Here is a 22,110-nt window from a genome sequence, read left to right on the forward strand (position 1 = left end):
TCGCTCCCTGCTCCCTGTTTCTCCCTCTCCCTCTGCCCCTCACCCTGCTTGTGTGCTCTCTCTCTCTCTCAAATAAATAAATAAAATCTTTAAAAAAAAAATAGTGGTTCTCCTGTCTGGAGATGCTCATCCAGGGGCTGCAGAATGAGGTAAAGAGTGTGTGTGTGTGTGTGTGTGTGTGTGTGTGTATAGGTGTGTATATATTTTAAGGGGTGCAGTGTGAAGGCATGACCTAGATAAGCAGTCTTAGGTCATTTTCAATGTCCGGAGGCTACCAATCAAAGCAGACTGATGGCTTTAAAACTCGTTGCATGGTATTGATATCTATCTCACTCTTTTTCATGACTTAACTAATATTTCTTTGGCATGTGAGTGGATTTCATCAGCTAAATCACGAAGTTCTGATAAAGTGTAGCAAGGAAACATTTTTCAATGGAGACATAGTACAAATCCACACTTTGGCAGAGGAACATAGGAGCATGTCAGAGGGAAGAAGGGCTGGGAACAGAATGCGCCCCACCCCGCCCTCCACGGCACCCAGGCCAGCAGGGGCAAGATGGTACACTCAAGGAATGGCCGGGGGCCGGGGCCTGAGGGAAGGGGGCACACCTCTGGAGGAGATCCACAGCCAGGCTACAGGAACAGCCCAATCTGCCATGCGCTCTGAATGGCTTCTTAAGGCACTGACACTCACCTCTAGAGAGAGACCTTGTCTGTCTCTCAATGTCATGGTGAGCCAGAGAAATTGGGCCTTCAGTGGATCCAGGTTCGAATCCTGGCTCTTCAACTAAGGAACCAGTCCTTACACAAATTATTTAATCTCTACAAGTCTTTGCCTCCCCCTCTGTGGAATGGGTGTGGTAGAGGGCCGACCCGTGTGTGTGTGTGTGCGTGCGTGCACACGTGAGCCCACACACACACGTGTGAAATAAAACTTCAGATAGGAGCAGGCTGGCAGAACTCTGGGCATATGTGGGCATGTGCGGAGGGGAGATTTGCATTAAGAACTCTAGGGACCTTCTGGGAAATGGGATGAGGACTCTAACCCCTTTTCCCATTAGCCAAAACTCCTGGGACAAGCTTACCCCCGGCAGAGAGGATCTACGAGCTACAAGAGCCCAGGAAAATACAGTTTGAAGCTCCTATCCTGGCACAGCAGTGGGATAAAGGACCCGCAGAGATCATCCCTCTCTCAAGCACTGAGCTGGCAGCTACAGCAGAGCCCCTGGGATCTGGAGACCTGAAAAAGTGCTGGGGACACCTGGACACTTTGGAGGGAGTCGCCTTCACTCAGATGGTGTCTTCTGAGAGCCTGTGACCCACCGAGCCTGGTGCTAGGCGCTGCTAGCGCCTAGGAATGCCACGGTGTGCAGGAAGAGTCCCACCCACCTAAGCCTGTGTGCGTGTGCGTGTGTGCATGTTCAAGTACAGGTCAAATGAATGCCTCTGTGGTGACATAGAAGAACCCCCAGTCTGGGAGTTTGGAGACCTGCTGCAGTGCGAGCTCAGGCCTTAATTACACGAGGAAATTCATATCCTGCCTTGATCTCCCTTTCTTCATCTATAAAATGGGTTGACCCTATTCTTAAGGCTCCTTCCAGACACAGTGCCCTAGAGATATCATTTATTATTGCATTTATGTTCCCCACTCACTTTCCAAAGGCCTTGCCCCAGCTCAGAATCTATTCTCCACGAGGGTCTGTCTGGGTCAGCCTCACATGCATGAAAAAGAGTAGAATCAACAGGTGTGAGATTCCTTAGGCAAGACATCCATCGAGCGCACATGTGTCCTATGTATACCATTTATTGTTCTGTACACCAAATTTATTATAGGCAGCATCCAGCAAAGATGGACCCCCAACCCTGCCCAACAGGGCTCACACTCTATAAGACGCTGGGGGCCTAGAAATCTCTAAATGCAACACCAAGCACCTGGGACTGTTTGCAATGATTCTCTAAGCGAGGCAAACATGATCTACTTTTGAAGGCAGCATGAAGGCAATGGGTTGGTGAGAACAATCTCTCCTTAGGTGAAGGAGAGAGCATAGCTGGCAGAAGTTGGGCCTAGGGAAGCACCTGCCCCCGTCTCTGAACCACAGTGAGGGCTTCCTTCCCGAGTCCCCCACTCACTGCCTCCCCAACAGCCCGGGTTCAGTTCTGACTGAGAGATCCGTGGGCTGCACTCTGTGAGTGGTTTGTAGCTAAAGGCTTGGACACAGCCAGTGTCTGGTTACCAGCTCCAGTGATCTAGATATCTCCCTAGCTGTCTGCTTTCCATCAGCTTCCTGAGGGTGGAAACAGATTCCTGAAACTGCTCTTTTTCTTTAGTGGATGGGTGAGCTGAATGTTCGCCTGTATGGACAAAGCTTTTGATCCACACAGTAGCAGGTGAGGTTCCAATGGCTAAGACTGTAGGAAGCAGCAGGAAAGTGACTCCCATTTTCTTTACGGATGAAAGCCCAGGACAGGTCATGAGGTCTTGTACAAAGTGTGAAGAGAGAGGGGCGCCTGGGTGGCTCAGTCATTAAGCATCTGCCTTCCACTCAGGTCATGATCTCAGGGTCCTGGGATTGAGCCCCACATTGACCTCCCTGCTCCACGGGAAGCCTGCTTCTCCCTCTCCCACTCCCCCTGCTTGTGTTCCCTCTCTCGCTGTGTCTCTCTCTGTTTCAAATAAATAAAATCTTTAAAAAAAAAAAAAGAAAGTGTGAAGAGAGAAAGAAAACCCACAGCTCACTGAATAATGTTGCAGAAGAAAGAGTGAGTTTAGACCCATTTCCAGGGCATAACGGTAGTACCCATGCACAGAGGTGTTGTCAGGCTTAAAAAGAAAATGCTTGTTCAGTACTTTAAAGGGTATCTACACACAGTAAGCATTTTTGAAAAACGGTGGTTCTAACTGGTTTTTATTCTCTTTTCTCCAACATTGACCCTTCACTCCAAATGGAGGCTGCTGGTACCGGCAAGGTGACCTAGGGGCCAGTGAGCAAACGGGGAAATTAAAGTGGATTCTGTACCCTACCTCAACTTGGGGGGACCAAGCAGCTCACTCCAGCCCTGAAAAGTGAGCAAATGCAATGTCTTGTTGGAAAGGAAACTCCATCCAGCTTTCCTGGTAGCTCCCTGACCAGACAACATGGTTCAGAGAGGCCAAAAGGCCTGCCATGGAAGAGGAGGTCCAATGGCTCCATCCAATCCACTCTGATGGGAGAAAGGACCAGACAAGCTCAGAGCATCATGTAAAGAGTTCACCAGCCCCACGAAGGGGTGCTCCTGCATGGAGACATCTGAGGACAGATGCCCTCAGGCCAACCTTTGGTCTGGGGAAACATGTTGCTATCCTGGGCTTGGAAGAAAAGACCTCCAATGTCATGGCCAATGCCAGGACTACCCAAGGGTTCTGGGTCCAGAAGGGCAGGACACACTGGGTGAAAAGGACTCCTTCCTCACCTCTCTGCCAGGTACCCACTTGCACCCTTGCACAATGAGACACTGGAGCCTACTCATAAGGAGCACCTTGACGAATACAGTGCTAAACCATGCTTCCTATCTGGAGGAAAGCAAGCCCAGCTTCTCCTGATGGCCCCAGGACCAGCAGGCAGGCCACCATCAATGGAATGATGCCCATGCCCCAAGCTCTAGGCTCACTTCCTTTTGGGCCCTGGCAAGTCTTGGTACATGTCCACCAGTTGCTACAAATCTTTGGTAAACCTTTTGGAGACCCAGATTTACCTTGGGGAGAAGATGTCTTTTGCCTTTGACAGGCCCCATCTTCCCCAGATTCTCTGGGACAGAGAAAAAAACTATACAGTGTACTAGTTCTTACACACATCCTTTCCTGGACCTGTTTTGTTGGGTACCTGTCAGCATCATGCCACTAAAGCCTCAGGCAATTTCTTATTTGTCTTGTGGGACAGAGAAAACTAGTCAGAGCCCGTCAGGATTTCCAAATCCTTACAGCACCGGCTGCAGCTCTTTCCTGGGCAGACACAGACAGCTAAAATTCTCCATTTCACTGTTTTTATTTCTGAACTGATAGACCAGTTGTCCGAACAAAGACATGAGTTGCCATGAGCACAATTTCTTTACCAGTGTGAATACGTGTGTAGCAGGAAGGTACTGAAGGCAGGTATTTATGTGGCTAGCACTCAAGGAGGAAGATAACCCTGCACCAAACACTTAACTCTTATAAGCAGGCCACAGGCAGAAGGAACTCCAGAGAGCCCCCAGACCCAGCGTGACCTATCTGTGTGCCCTGATGTTGCCTCCCATATGTGAGCATTCTGAATTTCAGTGTCTAGCTGACTGGAACATTGATGGAGAATTTTACCACACTAGAAGGATTACCAGGTTCCATTACACTCAGCTGTTCAATTGAAGGCTCTCATCTCCAAACTATTTCGCTTCCCCCAAATGGAAAGTGAAAATTAAAAACAGATAGAGGCAGAGCATGCCCATAAAAGGCCCAGGCAGAGGGGCCTCCGATGAGCAGGGGACAGCTTGCTGGCGGAGAAAGATGTGTGCTTGCAGGGGCCTCTGCTGTCGAGATGCCTCTGACCTGGCCGCTCTGGGTGCCTCGGGGTGTGGGGATTTGATTACATCTCCTATCCAGGCCAGAATGTACCCACATCGTCTCCCCCACCCCAGCAGCTGGGTCTTGGCAAGGGCAGGCTGGCAGGGGCATTGAGGGGCCGTCCTGGCTCTTGGGGACCCATCTCCACAAGCCTGTCTTCTCCAGTAAAAGTCCACGATGGAGGATACTAGTGATGTCCTGTTTCTCGATCTGGATGCTGATTACACGGGTGTGAACTGTTTGTGAAGATCCATCAAACTCTACACAGTCACGCTCCCATGTTTCTGTATGTGTTATACTTCAATAAAAAGTTAAAAGAGAAAAACCCTAGGGATGAACGTAAGGACACCCCAAGTGCCAGGGTGCTTTCTCCATCCAGTACTAGTAAGCTGATTTTCAAGGTTTTTAGGGGTCAGACATTCTACATGACCTTATCCCTCAAAGGACCAACATTTTCAAAGCAAAATCTGCGGTTCAGAAATCTCTATAAGGCTGACTTGTTGCACAGGTGCCAGTCTTCCTTCTCCAGATAACGACCCCATGAGAGACGCTGACAGTGACTCTCTCTGCGGGAGCCGAGGGGCCTCTTGCACAGCGACCCAAAAACCAGGTGCTTGGCAGCTCCTAGGAAGCCAGCTGAGTGGGTGGAAGCCTTCTGTGAGGAGAGAACTTACTCTGCCTTCAGGAGCAGAAAATCAAGGGAGACCTTTCATTTGTGGGGACAGGGGAGAGCATGCCACAGATGGGGGTGGAGCAAAGGAAGGGAAATCAACTTACATCCTACTTAGGAGAGAAGCTGTCCCCGTGGAGAACTATTCCCACAAAGTGAGCCGGCGTGGTAACTGAGTCTACAGAGGCCAGCAGGGCCGCGGGCGCAGGGAAGCTTGTTGGAGGAGAGCTGGTAAGGCTGTGGAGAAGGGCTTTCTCGAATGAAGCCCAGGGACGTGAATTAGAAACGCCATGAGGTTTTTGCCATGGCCGGTTGGATCTCCCTGGTGGTAAGAAGTCCTGCAAGAGCTGGTTCTCCTGTAGTTCTCTAGAGGAGAACCAGGCAGGTCAGGAAAAGGTGGGGGCGCCTTTCTCTCAGGGACCAGTGAGAGGGAGTGGGGGATGGCTCTGTGGACCCAGGGATGGAGGCACAATGATGAAACTCCCAGATCCTCCAGTGCTCCCACTCTTCCCCAGCGCTGCCTCCAGCCCGCCCCTTCAACACTCATTGGGTGCCTTCATCTGCATCAGGACCGCATGGTTCCTCTTCTTGCCACAGCAACAGCAGATGCAGGCAACCAGGGAACAGGCCAGGGCAACGATGCCAATGACAATGGCGGCAATGGCCAGCCCACTCTGGGCCTGGGTCATGCCCCACGTGCTGCGGTCATCGGTGACCTCAACGGTGGTCAGATCGGTGTAATCCCCCATGGGGCTGGTGAAGTCAGTAGTGGAGATGGAGGTGGTGTCAGGGAAGCTGGGTGTGTCCGGGTACTGTGGTGTTTCTGGGTAGCTGGGCATCACTGGGACCTGGACACTGGGGACAGCAGCGTTGACGTTGATGATGATGAGGGACTGGCCTCGGACACTGGGTGGGCTGAAACACACCGGGAGAGCATCTGTCCCCAACCTGGGCTGGTTGAGCAGGAGCCAGTTGTGGAGTGGAAGGATGTCAGAGTCACACCTCCAGGGGTTGTCATAGAGCCTCAGCTCACACAGGTTCCCCAGGTGGTCAAAGATGCCCATGGGCAGGTTCTCCAGCTGGTTGTTCTGCAGCTGGATGGTCATGAGGCCATTGACATTGGCGAAGATATTCCCTGGGAGCTGTCTGAGGCGGTTGTTCTGCAAGGAGATGTTCTGCAGGCTGACCAACATGCGGAAGACGCTCCCATCCAGCTCTTGCAGCGCATTGGTGTGGAGGGACAGCTCCCGAAGATCCGCCAGCCCATTGAAGGCGTCTGGGGAGATGTAGTTGATCTGGTTACGACTGAGGATCAGGACCTGCAGCTGGCGGAGGTCGCTGAAGACGTTGTCAGGTAGAGAAGTGATGTGGTTGTCGTAGAGCCAAAGCTCACGCAGGTTGTGCATCGGCCCAAAGATCCCCGGTGAGAGCTCCTTTAGGGAATTCCCAAAAAGCGTGAGACGGTTGAGCTGGGGCAGCTGCATGAAGATGCCAGGGGGCAACTGGGAGATGTGGTTGTTGGACAGATAGAGCTTCTGGAGGTTACGGTTGTTGTGGAAGAGGCCAGGGGAGAGCATACCAATCTGGTTCTGCTGTAGGGCCAGCTCCTGGAGGTTTCCACACCCATCAAAAGTGCCCATAGGGATTTCTGAGAGCCTGTTCTCATACAGCCGGAGGACCTGGAGGTTGCCCAGGCGCTGGAAAATCCTGGGCGAAAGGTGGGTGAGGCTATTCTTGCCTAGATTGAGCTTCGTGAGACCCACCAGGTGGTCGAAGACACCATCAGGGATATATTCCAAGTGGTTTCCATGCAGCTGCAGCTCTTTGAGGTTGCTGAACTGGGAGAAGTGTGCCGGCTGGATCTGCACCAGCTGGTTGCTAGATAGAAGGAGCGACTCGAGGTTGTTCAGGCCCTGGAAGAGGCCAATAGGCAGAACCTGAAGCTTGTTGTTGGCGAGGCTGAGGTAACGCAATGAGCCTAGGTTTCGAAAGGCGCCGGGCATGATGTGGGACAGCTCATTCTTCTCAATCCTCAGGGCAATCAGGGCAGAGATGTTGAGGAATGGGGACTCGTTGAGTTCAGTGATGTGCGTGTTGAGGATCTGCAGGCTCATGGCATTCCAGGGCAGGGGAGTGGGCACCGCCACAATGCGCGCCCCGGTGCATTCCACCTGGGAGGCCCTAGAGCAGGTACACTCACTTGGGCAGCCATAGTAGGCCAGCCCTGCACTCCAGGCTTGGCAGCCCACCAGCAAAAGAAGAAAATGTTTCAGTGGCATGGCCTCTGCAAGGGGAGAGAGCACACGTGATTCGGGGTTATCTCACCGACACTGCGGTTATATCTAAGTCAACATCTTTGGTGTCGAACACTGGCTTGCCTTTGAACTCCATCATCACATACCCCGACTTATGCTACCTGTGATCTGGTCAGCCAGCCTCTTCCACCTTCTCCCCACGCCTTTGCCCAAGCAATTCCCCCCACCCAGAGTACTCTTTGTCCTCAACTAAATCTTTCCCATACTTCCAAGTCCAGCTCAAATGCAGTCACCTCTAGGAAGCTTCCCCAGATACCGTGAGTCAGCGTTAGTTGCCCTCCCACGCAGGTGGTCTTCCCAGCGTCCACTACGGCCATGCCGGCTCTGTATGGCATTTGTTATGTTCCTGTGTCCTTCTCTAGTCAATAAGCTTTTCAAGGGCAGGGATGTTCATCTTTCATCCCTATAGATTCCTTAAGGCAGGAACAGTATCTTGTCTGGATACAAAATCCCCAGATCAGATACATCTGTGTGTATCCCCCATAGCACCTGAACTTGCCGGTTGAACATGATCTCCCCAGGAGGAACAGATAGGAAATGAGACCAAATACATGGGGCCTGAATCTGGGAGAAATGCTGAGACCATGCACTTGGAGGTCAGCTGGGAGAGCAGTGGCAGCCAGCAAAGGTGGGACGCACTGCCCATCTGGCGGAAAAGGCTACAGGGCAAGCTCCGCTCTTCCCCCGCCTGGGCCCCCCCAGCACCGCCCCGCCCAGCCCCACCACCGTGACTGACAACCTGGCCCTTCCTGAACCCGTTCACAGGCACTTCATGGAGGCTTAATTCAAACCACCTTCCAGATGAAAGAAAATTATCTGTGCCACTTCCTGTCTCACTGGAAGGGGCTGTTGTGGCCTTCTGGGTCCTAGTTCCGGTTTCCACAAAGAAACACTGAGGGACCTCAAGTAAGTCCCAGAAAACTTAAGATGCCCTTTGAGCTCAAATGTTGTAGGGCCAGATGCTCCTGCAGGCATGGTGCTGATCTGGGGATGGAGCCAAATTCACGAAAGGTTCGATGTTTGAGGTCAGGGGTCATGAGAATTATCTATCTACCTAATTACAGATAATGTATACAATGTGGTGGGGACATGAGGTATGGACAGAGCCCTACCTACATGAATAGTTAAGAACCACTAGCTAGGGGCGTCTGGGTGGCTCAGTTGTTAAGCGTCTGCCTTCGGCTCAGGTCATGATCCCGGGGTCCTGGGATGGAGCCCCGTGTTGGGCTCCCTGCTCCGCGGGAAGCCTGCTTCTCCCTCTCCCACTCCCCCTGCTTGCGTTCCCTCTCTCATTGTGTCTCTCTCTGTGAAATAAATAAATAAAATCTTAAAAAAAAAAAAAAAAAGGAACCACCAGCTAGCTGTTTGACCTTGAAGGAAACTTGGAGCCTTCAAGCTCAGCTTCCTCATGTGTTAAGTTGGGATGATAACTTCTGCCCCCTCTTGAGGCCACTGAGCGGAGCAAACAGGAGAATGGATGTGAGGGTGTCCCGCACAGTGCCGGGCAAATGTGTGCGAGTGTTCAAGTTCATCCGCAACACGGACTCTATAGGCTCTTGGAGGTCGGGAAGGCCTCAAAGTGTATTTTAATCTTGACATTCTTACTCCAGGGACTAAGGATTTCTGTGTCTGGGTAGAGCAGCATCTGTAACTTCCATCTGAGGTTCAAAGGAGTCTCTAACTTCCAAAGGGTTAAGAACTGCTGATCATACATTCCCACTATTTTATGGGGATGCATGAAGCAGGGAAACTGAGGCTCAGAGCTTAATCCAACAGATTCTTGGGTGAGTACTTTGAGTGTTAATGCAATGCCTCTCCTTTTAATAAGCAAAAATCCTGAATCAGAAGAAGGAATTTCAAATGATGGCATATAGGGCATAATAAACTGGCTGGGTGGAGAAGATATTTCTCTGGCCTCTCTTCCTGAACTCATAGAGTCCTAGGCCTGGCCCATAACTCAGAATAATCCAGGCTTCCCAACCTGGCCTTAACTCAATGCACCTTTTTCCCGACATGCCCCCCCTCCCCCACCAACAAGCCTGCTCGGAGGACAGAACCCAAGTTCATCCCCACCCACCCAGACCTTGATTTTTTATTTATTCACAGCCATCCAAGCCCTGACCAGTTGTAATTTTGCATTAAGGACTTGAATAAGTACATAAAATGATGGAGGAAAGAATGAATAATAACTTGGCCAACAGAGTCTAGATGCAGAGTCATGGGGCCAGATGAAGCTATGGACACATCCAGAAGGACGAACTTGCATAGACAAAAGTCAGGTTCAGAACCTGAGAGCGGAAAATAAACAGCCTAAACAGGGGGCACAGAAAAAGTGACTCAACATCCACCCCAGGAGAACGACTTAAAGGCTTTTTATTGCTAGTAACAGAGAAAGGAGACTGCCCAGAAAAATGAATGTGATCTTAGCTTGCACCAGTAGAAGTATGAAGTATGGAACAAAGGAAATGATGGTCTTCCTCTGCTCTGCCCTGATCAGACCACACCTGTACTGCTGGGCCCAGTCCCACCCTGAACTTCAAGAAGACTAATAACAAACCAGCCTCTTGACGGCCTGGTAGAGAAGGGTAAGGGGACCATCAGGGTACCCAGAACCCAGAATATCTGAGCATCCGCTGAAGGAACTGTGCATGGATAGCTAGAAGAGCATCTGTGAAGGAAGCTACTAGCACTTTCCAAGGATCCATGAGGGATTGCCCTGGGACTCACTGTGCCTCCAGAGGTCAAAAGTGGTATGCCGAAGCTATGGGGCAGCATATTTCAGTTCACCACCGAAGAGAGCTTGTCTGAATCAGAATGGACAACCCATGGAGGTAGTAAGCTCCCCATCACTGGAAGTGTTCAAGCAGAGGCTGAGCAACTGTCTGGAAAGGAAGCTGGACAGAAGACGCCTACACCTGCTGGATACTGAACTGGATGACGGCTGATGGCCCGTCTATCCCCAAGACTTCGGGATTCTATGGCTGAGTCCCAGAGGGCCAGGGTCTGAGAGCCATCTACCGAGATGATCGTGCCTGTGCTCCCAGGGGTCTGTGTGGGCAGGTGGGGGTGTTTGCCCATCCCCCTGGTACATGCATGTGTGAGAGACTTACCCCCTGGACTGACTTTCAAAAGGTGGAGCTCTGGGGCGCCTGGTGATGTACTAGCTAGTACTTGTTTATCTTTAATGTCTACTCCTATGCCCAGCATGCTTCAAAATGGTGTTGTAGCCCAAATGTCAGAGACTAAATTAAGTGTCCATAATGTGGCAAGCCCAAGGCAGTCTCTGTCAAATTGCCCCATCTGTCAGTGAGGGTGTGGGCTGAGGTGCCCTCCGAGGACCCACCCCGAGGCTTCTCTGAGTCTGCACTCCCCAGCTGGGGTGGGGGCATCAGGCCAGCCCCGGGAAGGGCTCAGAGCCAGGGGAGGCTGCCTCATGCCCTGGGAGAAAGAGCGAAAAGATAATCCCCTTATTGGAACAGAGCCACTGTTGTTTAAAATGGACCACACTCAGCTTGAGAAATATTGCAAGAATTTGCAGATTTTCCTTTTTATAAATCCTTATGTCTGCAGAGTCTACCCCAGCCCACATGCGGTGGTTTCCTGTTTTCCAGCACTTGTTACTGCCACATGGCACTCACTGCTCCAAAGGACCTCCAAAGAGCCCACCTCAAACTCAGCTGCAGAGCCCTCAGGGGAGGGAGGGCCCGCAGAAGCGGGGCTGGACGGCCTGCCCGCCTGCCGGGCCCTGCGATCTTGAGCAAGCGAGGCAGGCGTACTCAGCAGCCCGTGGCCCTCAGGAGTCCAGCATACAGCAGCCTAATAGCCCACGCTGCCCAGGGCCGCTTGGCAGCCGTGACAAATGCCAGTTAAAGACCCACAAAGCTACCCTAATTACACCCTCCTCCCCCAGGGCGACCGAACGCGTTCCCCATCACTGCAGCAACTCAGTCCGGCCGCTGTCCTGGGAGGAGGGCCAGCCTGGGGTCTGTCGCTGGCCCAGGAATTCAGTGAGCCAAGCGGACAGACAGACAGCTCACCTGGACAGTCTGACGTGGTCCCTCCCCAGGAGTAGAAGCACTTGGCCCAGGCGCCTTGGCTGTGAGTCTCTTCAGCGAGAACTACCTGTCATTCATGACTAAACACATAATTAGCCTGGAAGCCCTGGGCTTGGTTGGTTGGTTGGTGGGTTGGCGCTTTTTTGGTTTATTACCATCATTCACATCCCCTTAACATGACGCTCCCTGGAAGGAGATGCCTTCTTATGTCCATGCCACGGAGCAAGGCTTCTGGAAAGAGCCTGGCAGACAGATGTGCTACTCTGGTCTTGACACTAAATTGGAGGGTGAGTTTGGGTAAATTCTCCAGACCTCAATTTCCCCTCCTGTAAAGACTTCCAAAGGCCCTTGATAGCTCTGATACCTTCTGACTGGAGACAGAAAGGAAATCGGGCCTGAAGCCCCACCATTCTCTTCATCTTCCCTTCCATATAGGTCACCCCGGACGGCCGACAATGCCACCTGGCCTGGCCCCCCCTTCATGCCGAGCCCGGAGGAACTCAGACCCATTTACCTCGTTTCAAAGGCTTTCCAGGCAGGGCAAACCCACTTGTTAATCAGTGAATCTTCAAATAGCCAAGAGCCATTTCATGGGATTAGGGAGCGTCTGGTCCTGCCCCTGTCCAGGGCACCTGGGGAAACGGAGGCCCAGAGAGACGATCTCCCTCCCTGGCCTGTGCCCTCTCCCTAAACATGGCGCCATCTGCAATGACAGGTTGCCCCATCCAGCGGAGGGAGGTGTCAGGCTTGGAGTTGCTGATGGCTTCTGTACCACCACCAGCAGCATCCCCGCTACTGCCTCCCGCCAGTATCCGCCTCCATCAAACTGCTCATCAGTGCTCTATCCAACGGGTCCGAAGTCACCGACTGAGAGACTCAGTGCATCCAGACGGTGCCCATCTCACTAAACAGGGGGTACCCACCCTACACCCCAAATCAGTATGTAAAAATCACCTAGAAGATCCTGGGACGCTTGTTTCATAGACCTGACCTCACAGCATTGCAGCCATGAGGATTAAGTGAGTGCTCCCTTCGAAGCACTTAGAGTCCTTCTTGGCACAATATGAGTACCCAATAAATGTCAACGACAGGGGCGCCTGGGTGGCTCAGTTGGTTAAGCGACTGCCTTCGGCTCAGGTCATGATCCTGGAGTCCTGGGATCGAGTCCCACATCGGGCTCCCTGCTCAGCGGGGAGTCTGCTTCTCCCTCTGACCCTCCCCCCTCTCGTGTGCTCTCTCTCTCTCTCTCTCTCTCTCTCTCTCTCTCTCATTCTCTCTCTTTCAAATAAATAAAATCTTTAAAAAGAAAAATGTCAATGACAATTCCTGTTCCTTCTGCTGTTGAGTAAAATCAGGATCTCCGGAGGCTCCACGCACAGAGATCCTGATTCCCAGGTCTGGGTGAGACCAGGACTCTGCACTATTTAACAAATTCCCCAAGTGACTCAGATGTAGGTTCCTATGGTCTGCACTCAGAAGCACCCCTGGGAGTCTAGCCCAGCACAAACACATGCTCCTGACCTGTGTCATTTACTGCCAAGAACAGAGAGCCTGAACTCAGGATCAGGGAGACTGAACGTCAAGCCACGACCTCGGCTAGCTCATGTGAGCTCAGTTTCACCTGAGTGGCCTGGAAGAGTCGAAGGAAGGAACAGAAGGGGTTGCCAGAAGAGGTTAATCCCATAATCTCAACACACAGCCCCTTCAGGGATTTACCGGAATTAGGAACGCTCTACCCCAAACACAATGCATCCTGGAGCCCCAAGGGAAGACCGGCCACACGGCCACACCGTCATTCCCCACCCAGTTCAGTTGCTGACCCCATCTCTCCTGGACCTTCAAAGCCAACATATTGTTCATTTGTTTAAAAAAGAAAATGAGTAAGAAAAAGCAAGTCCTTTCCAGCCCCAGGGTTCGGGGAGGTAGGGCTTCCTGCAGAGGCCAGAGCAGGGCTGTAATTAGCTTGGCAAAAGCAGCAGGACATATGGAAAAACTTGCCAGCAGAGCTGGGAGAGGCTCCCACTCGGGGTTTGAATGAAAGAAGCTACAGCCCTCTCCTCGGGCTGACACCTAGGGGATCCCAAATAGATTCATGAACCTCTCCGCAAAGCATCTTGGAGACACTTTCTAAATCCTGTGTCCCCAAAGCCCGAGAAGCCATGAAACCAGAAGCTGCAGTCATTCCTTCGTGGTCAGGATTCTGGGAAGCAATTTGCCTTGTGTAATCACAGCCTCGGGAGTGTTTGCTGGCAGGACCAAGTTGGGACGAACTGGGACTGAGCTTCTCCCCCATCTCTCCCTATTTCTCCACATCTGGATCTACTCCCACCTGCAGCCCCCCACCACCACCCCCAGTTACAGAGCAAGCCCCACCAAGCATCCACCAGGCCTAGGGGAGCCTGGGGTGCCCCAAATTTCTGCGGGGAGTGTTCAGAACGCTCCCCCGGCCCCGACCTCGCTCACAGGCTGGTCTCCTCACGGCCGAGCCCGCCCGCTGACTCAAGACCACAGGCAAATGGGACTGTCTGGCCCCGAATGTACCCCAGATGTCCAATCAGTGCAGAATGAAAGATGTGACAGCCATTAGAGGAGTTCTAAATTCTGGAGGCAATGGATGGGGATGGAATCCCAGATAACCCCAGGGAAGCCGGAATATGGCAGACGGGCATCCAGCACCTTCAGCCTGAGGGACACCTTCTCCAAGAGCATGGCAGCCTGCCCTGAGGTAACACATTTGGCCCTGGCTTGCTCACACTCTGGCACAGATGGGAAAGCTCTAGGAAAGTTCTGGTTTCCCACAGCTGGTTCCTGGGCCTTGCCCCTGCCTCCACCTTTGAGCAGAGATGCCCGTAAAGCTACCAGAGTCACAATTTTAAAGGCACCCCACCATCATCACAAATCCATCTGCGGCCCGGAGCCCCAGCTCAGAACCGACAGCCCTGGCCACACCCGGACACTTCCAGCTGGCGAGAGGGCAAAGCTGCCTGAATGGGGTCGCCTAAGCCACACACAAATTTAGAACCCGAAACAACTCTGAGTCCACAGCTGAGGTCCAAACTGGAAATCCCAACCAGGCAGGGCACGTCGGCTGAACTCACTCCTGCAGCAACTCTTAAGTCCGCAAAAAGAGGACAGATCTGTCTTCCGGTAACCCCTCCGTGGGTCCTGGACAGACCTACACGCAGGGCGGGCCACCTGTGGCCACCACAGTGAGTGCTAGCAAAAGGAGGAGTCAAAGAACCTGAATCTTTGAACAAGAGAAACTCTTCCCCCAGGGGAGCTAGTTCCCGAAAGAGGTAAACTCGAGGGGTCACTGGTGTGCTAACTTAGTCAACTCTCAGTGCACCTTGCCCCCTGCAGAACGTCTGGGCAGCACCCCCAGATTGACCTCATGAGGCAGGAGGCTGGTCAGGGAGCCAGCCGCCGAGGGGGTGGGGGCTGGTGGCCCCAGGCTGGCTGGGCGGTGGGAGGCCCGTCCCGGCACCCCTCCAGCGCTGCTCCACTTGGCCCCCTCCTGAGAGCATCCCGGTCTCCACCAGCCCTGGACAGCGGGGTCCGCGGGGGGCAGCGGGGTGGAGGGGCGAGCCGGCGCTGGCGGGCCGGTGGGAGGCAGGGAGGGAGGAGGTGGAGGCCGGCCTGCCCACTTACCAGCAGCTCGGCGCCCGCCCGCCGTGGACCAGAGGGAGCGCGAGAGCAGGACGCGGCCGGCTCACGGCTGCAGCATGAGTGCGCCGGGCGGGCACTCGCCGTATTTAACCGGGGCGGGCGTGAGTCAGCGCCGGGGGCCGAGCCGGCGCGGCGGCGGGAGGGGCGGGCGGCCGGGCCGGGGGCCACAGCCTACCCCCGCTCGCGTGCCCCGCTGCTCTTCCGCCACGGGGTTTTCCAAGGACACATTTTCCTCTTTCCCCCTTTCATCCAGTGCAGTCCCGAAGGCGCTGCGCTGGCCATCTCGGCTCTAGAAAAGCGCCGTGGCTTGTGGAAAAGCCTTGAGTCTTTCCTTTTTCGTTCAAACTTTTTATTGGGATGTAATTGCCGGAAATTTGACAACAATGATACAAGGAACACTCTTGTTTGCCTAACCCAATTTACCTATTGTTAACATTTTGGCAAAAGCACTTATTTTAAGTTCCAAAGAAAGATAAAGTTACCCCCGCCCCCAGCAAGTTCTGCCTAAAAACAATGTTTCAATTCCCTCCGACATGGGCCTCTGTTCCCTCGCCACCCCCTCCCACAGGTGGATGCAGTCAAGGGTCATATTTAAGAATGAGAGGGCATATTTAAGAATGGGGCATATTTAAGAAGGGACATATTTAAGAATGAGAGGCTCCCGGTGCCTTTCACCTCTGCATTGGAACCCACTCCCTGTTGCCCTAGTGGGGGACAAGAAACCAAGAAGAGGAAGAAGTCCTAGTTGGTGGGATGAGGAGGCTGCCAAACCCAAGCTTGTCCTCCACGATGCAGCCTCAGTAAGGCAAGAGCTGCACTGGGCTGAGCCACCTGCCCTTCCCTGGCTCAGTTTACCCTCTCAGCCAAGTGGGGAGAGTGATATTTACACACCATGCCTCATGGAATGCCAAGAGCTTTAATTAATGTTTACACTGTGCTTTGAGACCTTCGATGAAAGGCAGACATAAAAGTGCATAGTGTTATTACTGAAATAGTCACTTGGGTGGCTTGCAGTGGTCAAGCCCTACCACCTGAATCATGGCACATTCCTCCTCATTGGAGGCACCATGATTCAGAGCCAGCAACAAAATGCAACCAGTCCATTAAGTGGCATGATCCCAAGAGGGGCAAGCACTGCTTGGAGGGGTCTCCACACAATGCCCAGCCCCAGCTCTTCAATCACCAGCCTCCCTTCCAAATAATATTCCAGGTGGAGCACTCCCTCCCTCTTACTACCCTGGCACCTCTGCATCTGCACAATGGGGGTGTCAATTGCCTTTCCATAGAACCTGCTCAAATAAGAATACCACACACACTTCACCTTCTTTCCTTCCTTCCTGATTCTAACATTCAGCCACTCCGCACTGGGAGCTGTGGACAGCAGATATGACTCATACTTTCTTTGGCCCATGAGGAGCTAATAGGGCGGAGAGAGGAAGGATGGACATTTTTGAAGCACCTGCTGTGAATCAGAGAGCCCACAGTCACCTTGTTACATCTGTACAGTATTCTATCTATATCAAGTTTCTCAGCCTCACCACTATTGATATTTGGGGCCAGAGGATTTTTGGTTGCGGGGAGCTGTCCTAGGTACAGGCATTCCTTGAAGATACTGCAGGTTCATTTTCAGACCATCACAATGAAGCAAGTCTCACAATAAAGCCAGGCAAATGAATTTTTTTTTTTTGTCTCCCAGTGCATATAAAAGTTGTGTTTACACTATACTGTAGTCTATTAAGTGTGCAATAGCATTATGCCTAAAACAGTGTACAGACCTTAAGTAAAAATACTTTATTTGCTTAAAAATACTAACCATCATCTGAGCTTTCAGCAAGTCACGATCTTTTTGCTGGTGGAAGGTCTAGCTTCGGGATGTTGGTGGCTGTTGACTGAAGAGGTGGTGGCTGCTGCAGGTCAGGGCTGGCTGTGGCAATTTCTTCAAATAAGGCAGCAATGAAGTTTGCCACGTTGATTGACTCTTCCTTTTGGGGACAATTCCTCTGCAGCATGCAGTGCTGTTTGATAGCATTTTACCCGCAGCAGAACTTCGTTCAAAATTGGAGCCAATTCTCTCAAACCCTGCCTCTGTTTTATCAACTAAGTTTATGTCATATTCTGAGTCCTTTGTTGTCCTTTCAACAATCCTCACAGCATCTGCACCAGGAGTAGATTCCATCTCAAGAAACCACTGTCTGTGCTCATCCATAAGAAGCAACTCCTCATCCATTCAAGTTTCATCAGGAGATTGCAGCAATTCAGCCACATCTTCAGGCTCCACTTCCAGTTCTAGTTCTCTTGTTGTTTCCCCCACATCTGCACCTACTTCTTTCCCTGGAGTCTTGGGCCCTCAAAATCATCCATGAGGGTTGGAATCAACTTCTTCCAAACTCCTGTGAATGTGGAATCACGAATGTTATTAATGGCACCTAGAATGGTGAATCCTTTCCAGAAGGTTTTCAATTTACTTTGCCTGGGGGTACCTGGCTGGCTCAGTCAGTAGAGCACGTGACTCTCAATCTCAGGGTCATGAGTTCAAGCCCCACATTGGGCATGGAGCCTACTTAAAAAAATTTTTTTTACTTTGCCCAGAGCCATCAGAGGAATTACTATCTATAGCAGCTATAGCCCTATGAAATATATTCCTTAAATAATAAGACTTGAAAGTAGAAATGACTCCTTGATCCATGAGCTGTGGAATGGATGTTATGCTAGCAGGCAGGAAAACCTCATTGTCCATCCCCATCAGAGCTCTTGGGGGACCAGGTCCTTTGTCAGTGATCAGTAATATTTTTAAAGGAATCATTTTTTCTGAGCAGTAGGTCTCAACAGTGGGCTTAAAATATTCAGTAAACATGTTGTAAATGGATGGGCTGTCATCCAGGTGTTGTTATTCCATTTATAGAGCACTGGCAGAGTAGATTTAGCATAATTCTTAAAGGTCCTAGGGTTTTCAGAATGGTAAATGAGCATTGGTTTCAACTTCAAGTCACCAGGTGCCTTAGCTCCTACCAAGATAGTCAGCCTGTCCTTGGAACCTTTGAAGCCAGGCATTGACTTCTCCTCTCTAGCTATGAATTTCCTAGATGCCATCTTCTTCCAACAGAAGGTGGTTTTGTCTACATTTAAAGTCTGTTATTTCGTGTAGCCACATTTAATAATTACCTGAGCTAGATCTTCTGGAGGACTTGCTGCAGCTTCTCCATCAGCACCTGCTGTTTCCCCTTAAACTTTTATGTTACAGAGATGGCTTCTTTCCTGAAACCTCATGAACTCACCTCTGCTAGCTTCCAACTTTTCTTCTGCAGCTTCCTCACCTCTCTCAGCCTTCATAAAATTGAAGAGAGTTAGGGCCTTGCTGTGGATTAGGCTTTGGTTTAAGGGGATATTGTGTCTGGTTTGATCTTCTATCCTAAGCACTAACACTTTCTCTGTATCAGTGGTAAGGCTGTTTCACTGTCTTATGATTCATGTGTTCACTGGAGTAGTGCTTTTTATTTCCTTCAAGAACTCTTCCTTTGCATTCACAACTTGGCTAACTGTTTGGTACAAGAGGCCTAGCTTTTGGCTTGTCTTAGCTTTTGACATGCCTTCCTCATGAAGCTTAATCATTTCTAGCTTTTGATTTAGAGAGACATGTAACTCTTCCTTTCACTTGGACACTTAGAGGCCATTGTGGAGGCTATTAGCTGACCTAATATCAATATTGCTGTGCCAGGGAATAGGGAGGACCCACGAGAGGAGAGAGACAGGGGAATAGCTGATCAGTGGAGCATTCAGGACACTTAAAGGATCAAGACCATTGATCTATTGTCTTATATGGGTGTGGTTTGTGGCGCTCCAAAGCAATTACCATAGTAACATCAAAGATCACTGATTACAGATCTCCTTAACAAATGTAATCATAATGAAAAAATTTGAAATATTGTGAGAATTACCAAAACGTGACACAGAGACATGACGTGAGCAAATGCTGTTGGGAAAATGGTGCCGATAGACTTGCTCAACACAGGATTGCCATAAACCTTCAATTTGTAAAATATGCAGTATCTGTGAAGTGCAGTAAAGCAAAGTGCAAAAAAGTGATTTGTGCCTGTATTGTAGGATGCTTAAAGCATCCCTGGGCTCTACCCACTAGATACCAGTAGCATCCCTCCCAAGTTGTGACAACCAAAACTGTCTCTACAAGTTGTGAACACACACACACACACACACACACACACACACACACACACAGTTGAGAACTACTGATCTACCAATAATCCTGTGAGTGGGAGTAATTGCCCCCATTTTACAAATAGGAAAACTAAGGCCCAGAGCAGTTAACTAATTTCCTCAAGATCACATGCTAAGTGACAGAAACAAAATTCAAACCTTGGATGGTGGGTTGTGTGCTCCTCCCAGCACTGTGTGCTCATATGCACCTAACTGCTACAGATAGAAGTGTGGCTGTGTTTAAATTGGTGTAGAGGAAGGATTTTGAGAAGTCCACGGGAGTAAAGTCCTCAGAATAAGGTGGATAAATGTGGGTGCATTTGAAGGGATAGGGCTTGAGTTTCATGCAGAAGGTGGCCTTAAATGATGAGCAGGATCTGGAAGGGTGGGGGCAGTGAGTTAAGGAAAATCATTGAATCAGACCCAAGAGGGAAGGTGTTCCACCAACACTGAGTTTGGCAGGAGCCGAGGGGGTGGGGCAGGTCTCTCTAGAGAGAGCAGGCAGTAGGGAGACACTGAGGGTTTTGGACGAGCATAGAGGCACAGTCAGAGCCACACCACAGGAAGCATAGTGCGGCAGGAGTTTCAGGTTTCATGTTGGACCCTTGGCTGTCCACAAGGCATCCAGTTCTCAAAGCACTCCTACCATCCTCTTTGGTCTTCATGACAAGACATGGGCTTCAATACAGCCACCCAGTCCATGCAGGAAGGACCAGTTCCCCAGCGACAGAACCTCTGAGCTTTAGCTCTCTGAGGCCCCCTCTTTCATAGGGAAGCACAATCTCTGCTACAGAGAAAACAAGACGGCCCCAGTGAGATCTGTTGGTGAAAGTAAAAGCTTGATTCACCAACCACAGGCTCTGTAAAACTCAGGGCTCACTTTCCAGCCCCCCTGGGAGAACCAGAAGGGCCAGGTTGCCCCCGGGCTTCAGAGAAGTCCAGTCTTTCTCACCCATGCATGTTTCTTGAGTTTAGTTAATAAGCATAGAGTCCAGGGAATTGGAGGTCATGTAACCGGGGAGGGCCCCGGCACCCTTGAGAGACAGAGTTGTGGCCCTGCTTGGTTCACTTCAGGGATGGGGAAGCCAGGACTACACAGTGAAATCCCCTGGGTAGATTGGCAGGATAAAGAAGATGGAAAACACCCAGGGCTGCTAAGGATGTGGGTGGTCTCACGCACTGCTGATGGGAATATAAACTGGTAGAGCAATAGCTATCAAAATTCAAAATGTGTAAACCCATTCACCAGGATCTGTGCCACATACACAGACATGATTGTGTGCGTACACAAAGCTATATGCCCAAGAATCCTCAGTGCAGCATTGTTTGTAAAAACAGATTGTTGTAAACAATACAAATATCCGTCCATAAGACAATAATTCCATGCATCGTGAAAACCCACACCAAGTGGCCAATTTTAACAGATGAGTTACATCGGTGCAGTTGGTTGACCGTCTCTTTGTTTCAGCTCAGGTCATGGTCTCAAGGTCATGAGATTGAGCCCTGTGTGGGGTTCCATGCTCAGCGCTGAGTCTGCTTAAGAATCTCTCTCCCTCTCCCTTTGCCCCTCCCCATCTCTAAAATAAATAAATAAACCTTTACAAAATATGGAATACAGCTTTATTTTCCGAAGAAGAAAAATATACCTGATGTATTAAGCAGTTATATATATGTATACGTGTGTGTGTGTGTGTGTGTGTGTGTGTGATTGCCCTCACTGGTTTTAGGGGGAAAACATACATGTATAACTCCTCAGTTTTATTTCAACATACGGGAAACGTAGTGAGGAAAACAATCTCACTATTTGTCCATCATGATCACACAAAACACTAGAAGATGGTACAAAACATCAATTTACCAATTGAATGGCTCACAGGGTCAGCCTCAGATGAGCACCCAAAGCTCTTGTCCCAGCCTGTCCCCTGACCACTCTCCTTCCCCAGGTCACTCTGCTCTGCTCCCACCCCCTGCTCCCCGTGCAGTGGCCCAGCTCTGTGGGAGGCAGAGAAACCACGAAGGCTCCACCTGGCTGCCGTCTCATTCCCAAGGCTCTGGCTGTTCTCTGAGGGAGGAATTTTAGGTTGTTTCTCAGAGCAGTGACTCTCAAAGACCAACTAATAGCCATCCCTTCCACTCATGTGGACAGCCTCTCATAACAGGACCAAGAAAATTGGTTGCCATCCAAGTCTCTGTCAATTTTCTCAGTTTTATTGAGAAATGTCCACAACACAGATGAGGAGGAACAAGAAAGAACAGTGCAGGTGAGAGAAAATTTCACCCAGTTATACCTCTGTACGTACGTGTGTGTTTCTATTCAAATGTGTGTACGCACACACACGTATGTATGCAGACACATGCACACATGTGATCTCTGTAGCTATGTATAAATGCTTAGGAAAGGGCACAGAAGGGCACGCTCAGATCTGCTGCAGTGTGGGGTGGGAGGGAACAGTGATGAATGCGGATTTTTTATCACTGTGTGTTGGCTTATGTTCCATTTAAATAAAAATGCATTCCTGAGCTGCATCTCGTGGATCATTAAAACAACTATTTTCAAAGACAAAAAAACAAAGTTCTACTCTTTCAAACATTTTTTTTTTTTAATTACACTGAGACCTG

At 50.7% G+C, this 22,110-nt stretch overlaps 1 protein-coding gene and 1 pseudogene across 2 annotated transcripts; both read right to left on the bottom strand.

Moving 5' to 3' along the window:
- Window positions 1-2,612: 2,612 nt before the first annotated feature.
- On the bottom strand, window positions 2,613-15,314 carry LRRC15 (leucine rich repeat containing 15). Of its 2 annotated transcripts, XR_003518267.2 has the most exons (3): window positions 15,262-15,314; window positions 5,351-7,527; window positions 2,613-2,972 (listed from the first exon to the last, which is right to left on the bottom strand). XR_003518267.2 is itself a non-coding variant. In XM_027585381.2 (2 exons), the coding sequence occupies exon 2, from the start codon at window positions 7,520-7,522 to the stop codon at window positions 5,780-5,782; it is 1,743 nt and encodes a 580-aa protein (XP_027441182.1). In that variant the 5' UTR covers window positions 7,523-7,527; window positions 15,262-15,314; the 3' UTR covers window positions 2,613-5,779. The 2 variants fall into 2 exon arrangements, 1 of the variants encoding a protein (XP_027441182.1); XM_027585381.2 differs by having other exon boundaries at window positions 2,613-7,527.
- Window positions 15,315-17,114: 1,800 nt separating this feature from the next.
- LOC118357252 lies at window positions 17,115-18,950 on the bottom strand (annotated as a pseudogene).
- Window positions 18,951-22,110: the final 3,160 nt, after the last annotated feature.

Source organism: Zalophus californianus, chromosome 1, assembly GCF_009762305.2.
Source record: "Zalophus californianus isolate mZalCal1 chromosome 1, mZalCal1.pri.v2, whole genome shotgun sequence".
Lineage (NCBI taxonomy): Eukaryota > Metazoa > Chordata > Mammalia > Carnivora > Otariidae > Zalophus > Zalophus californianus.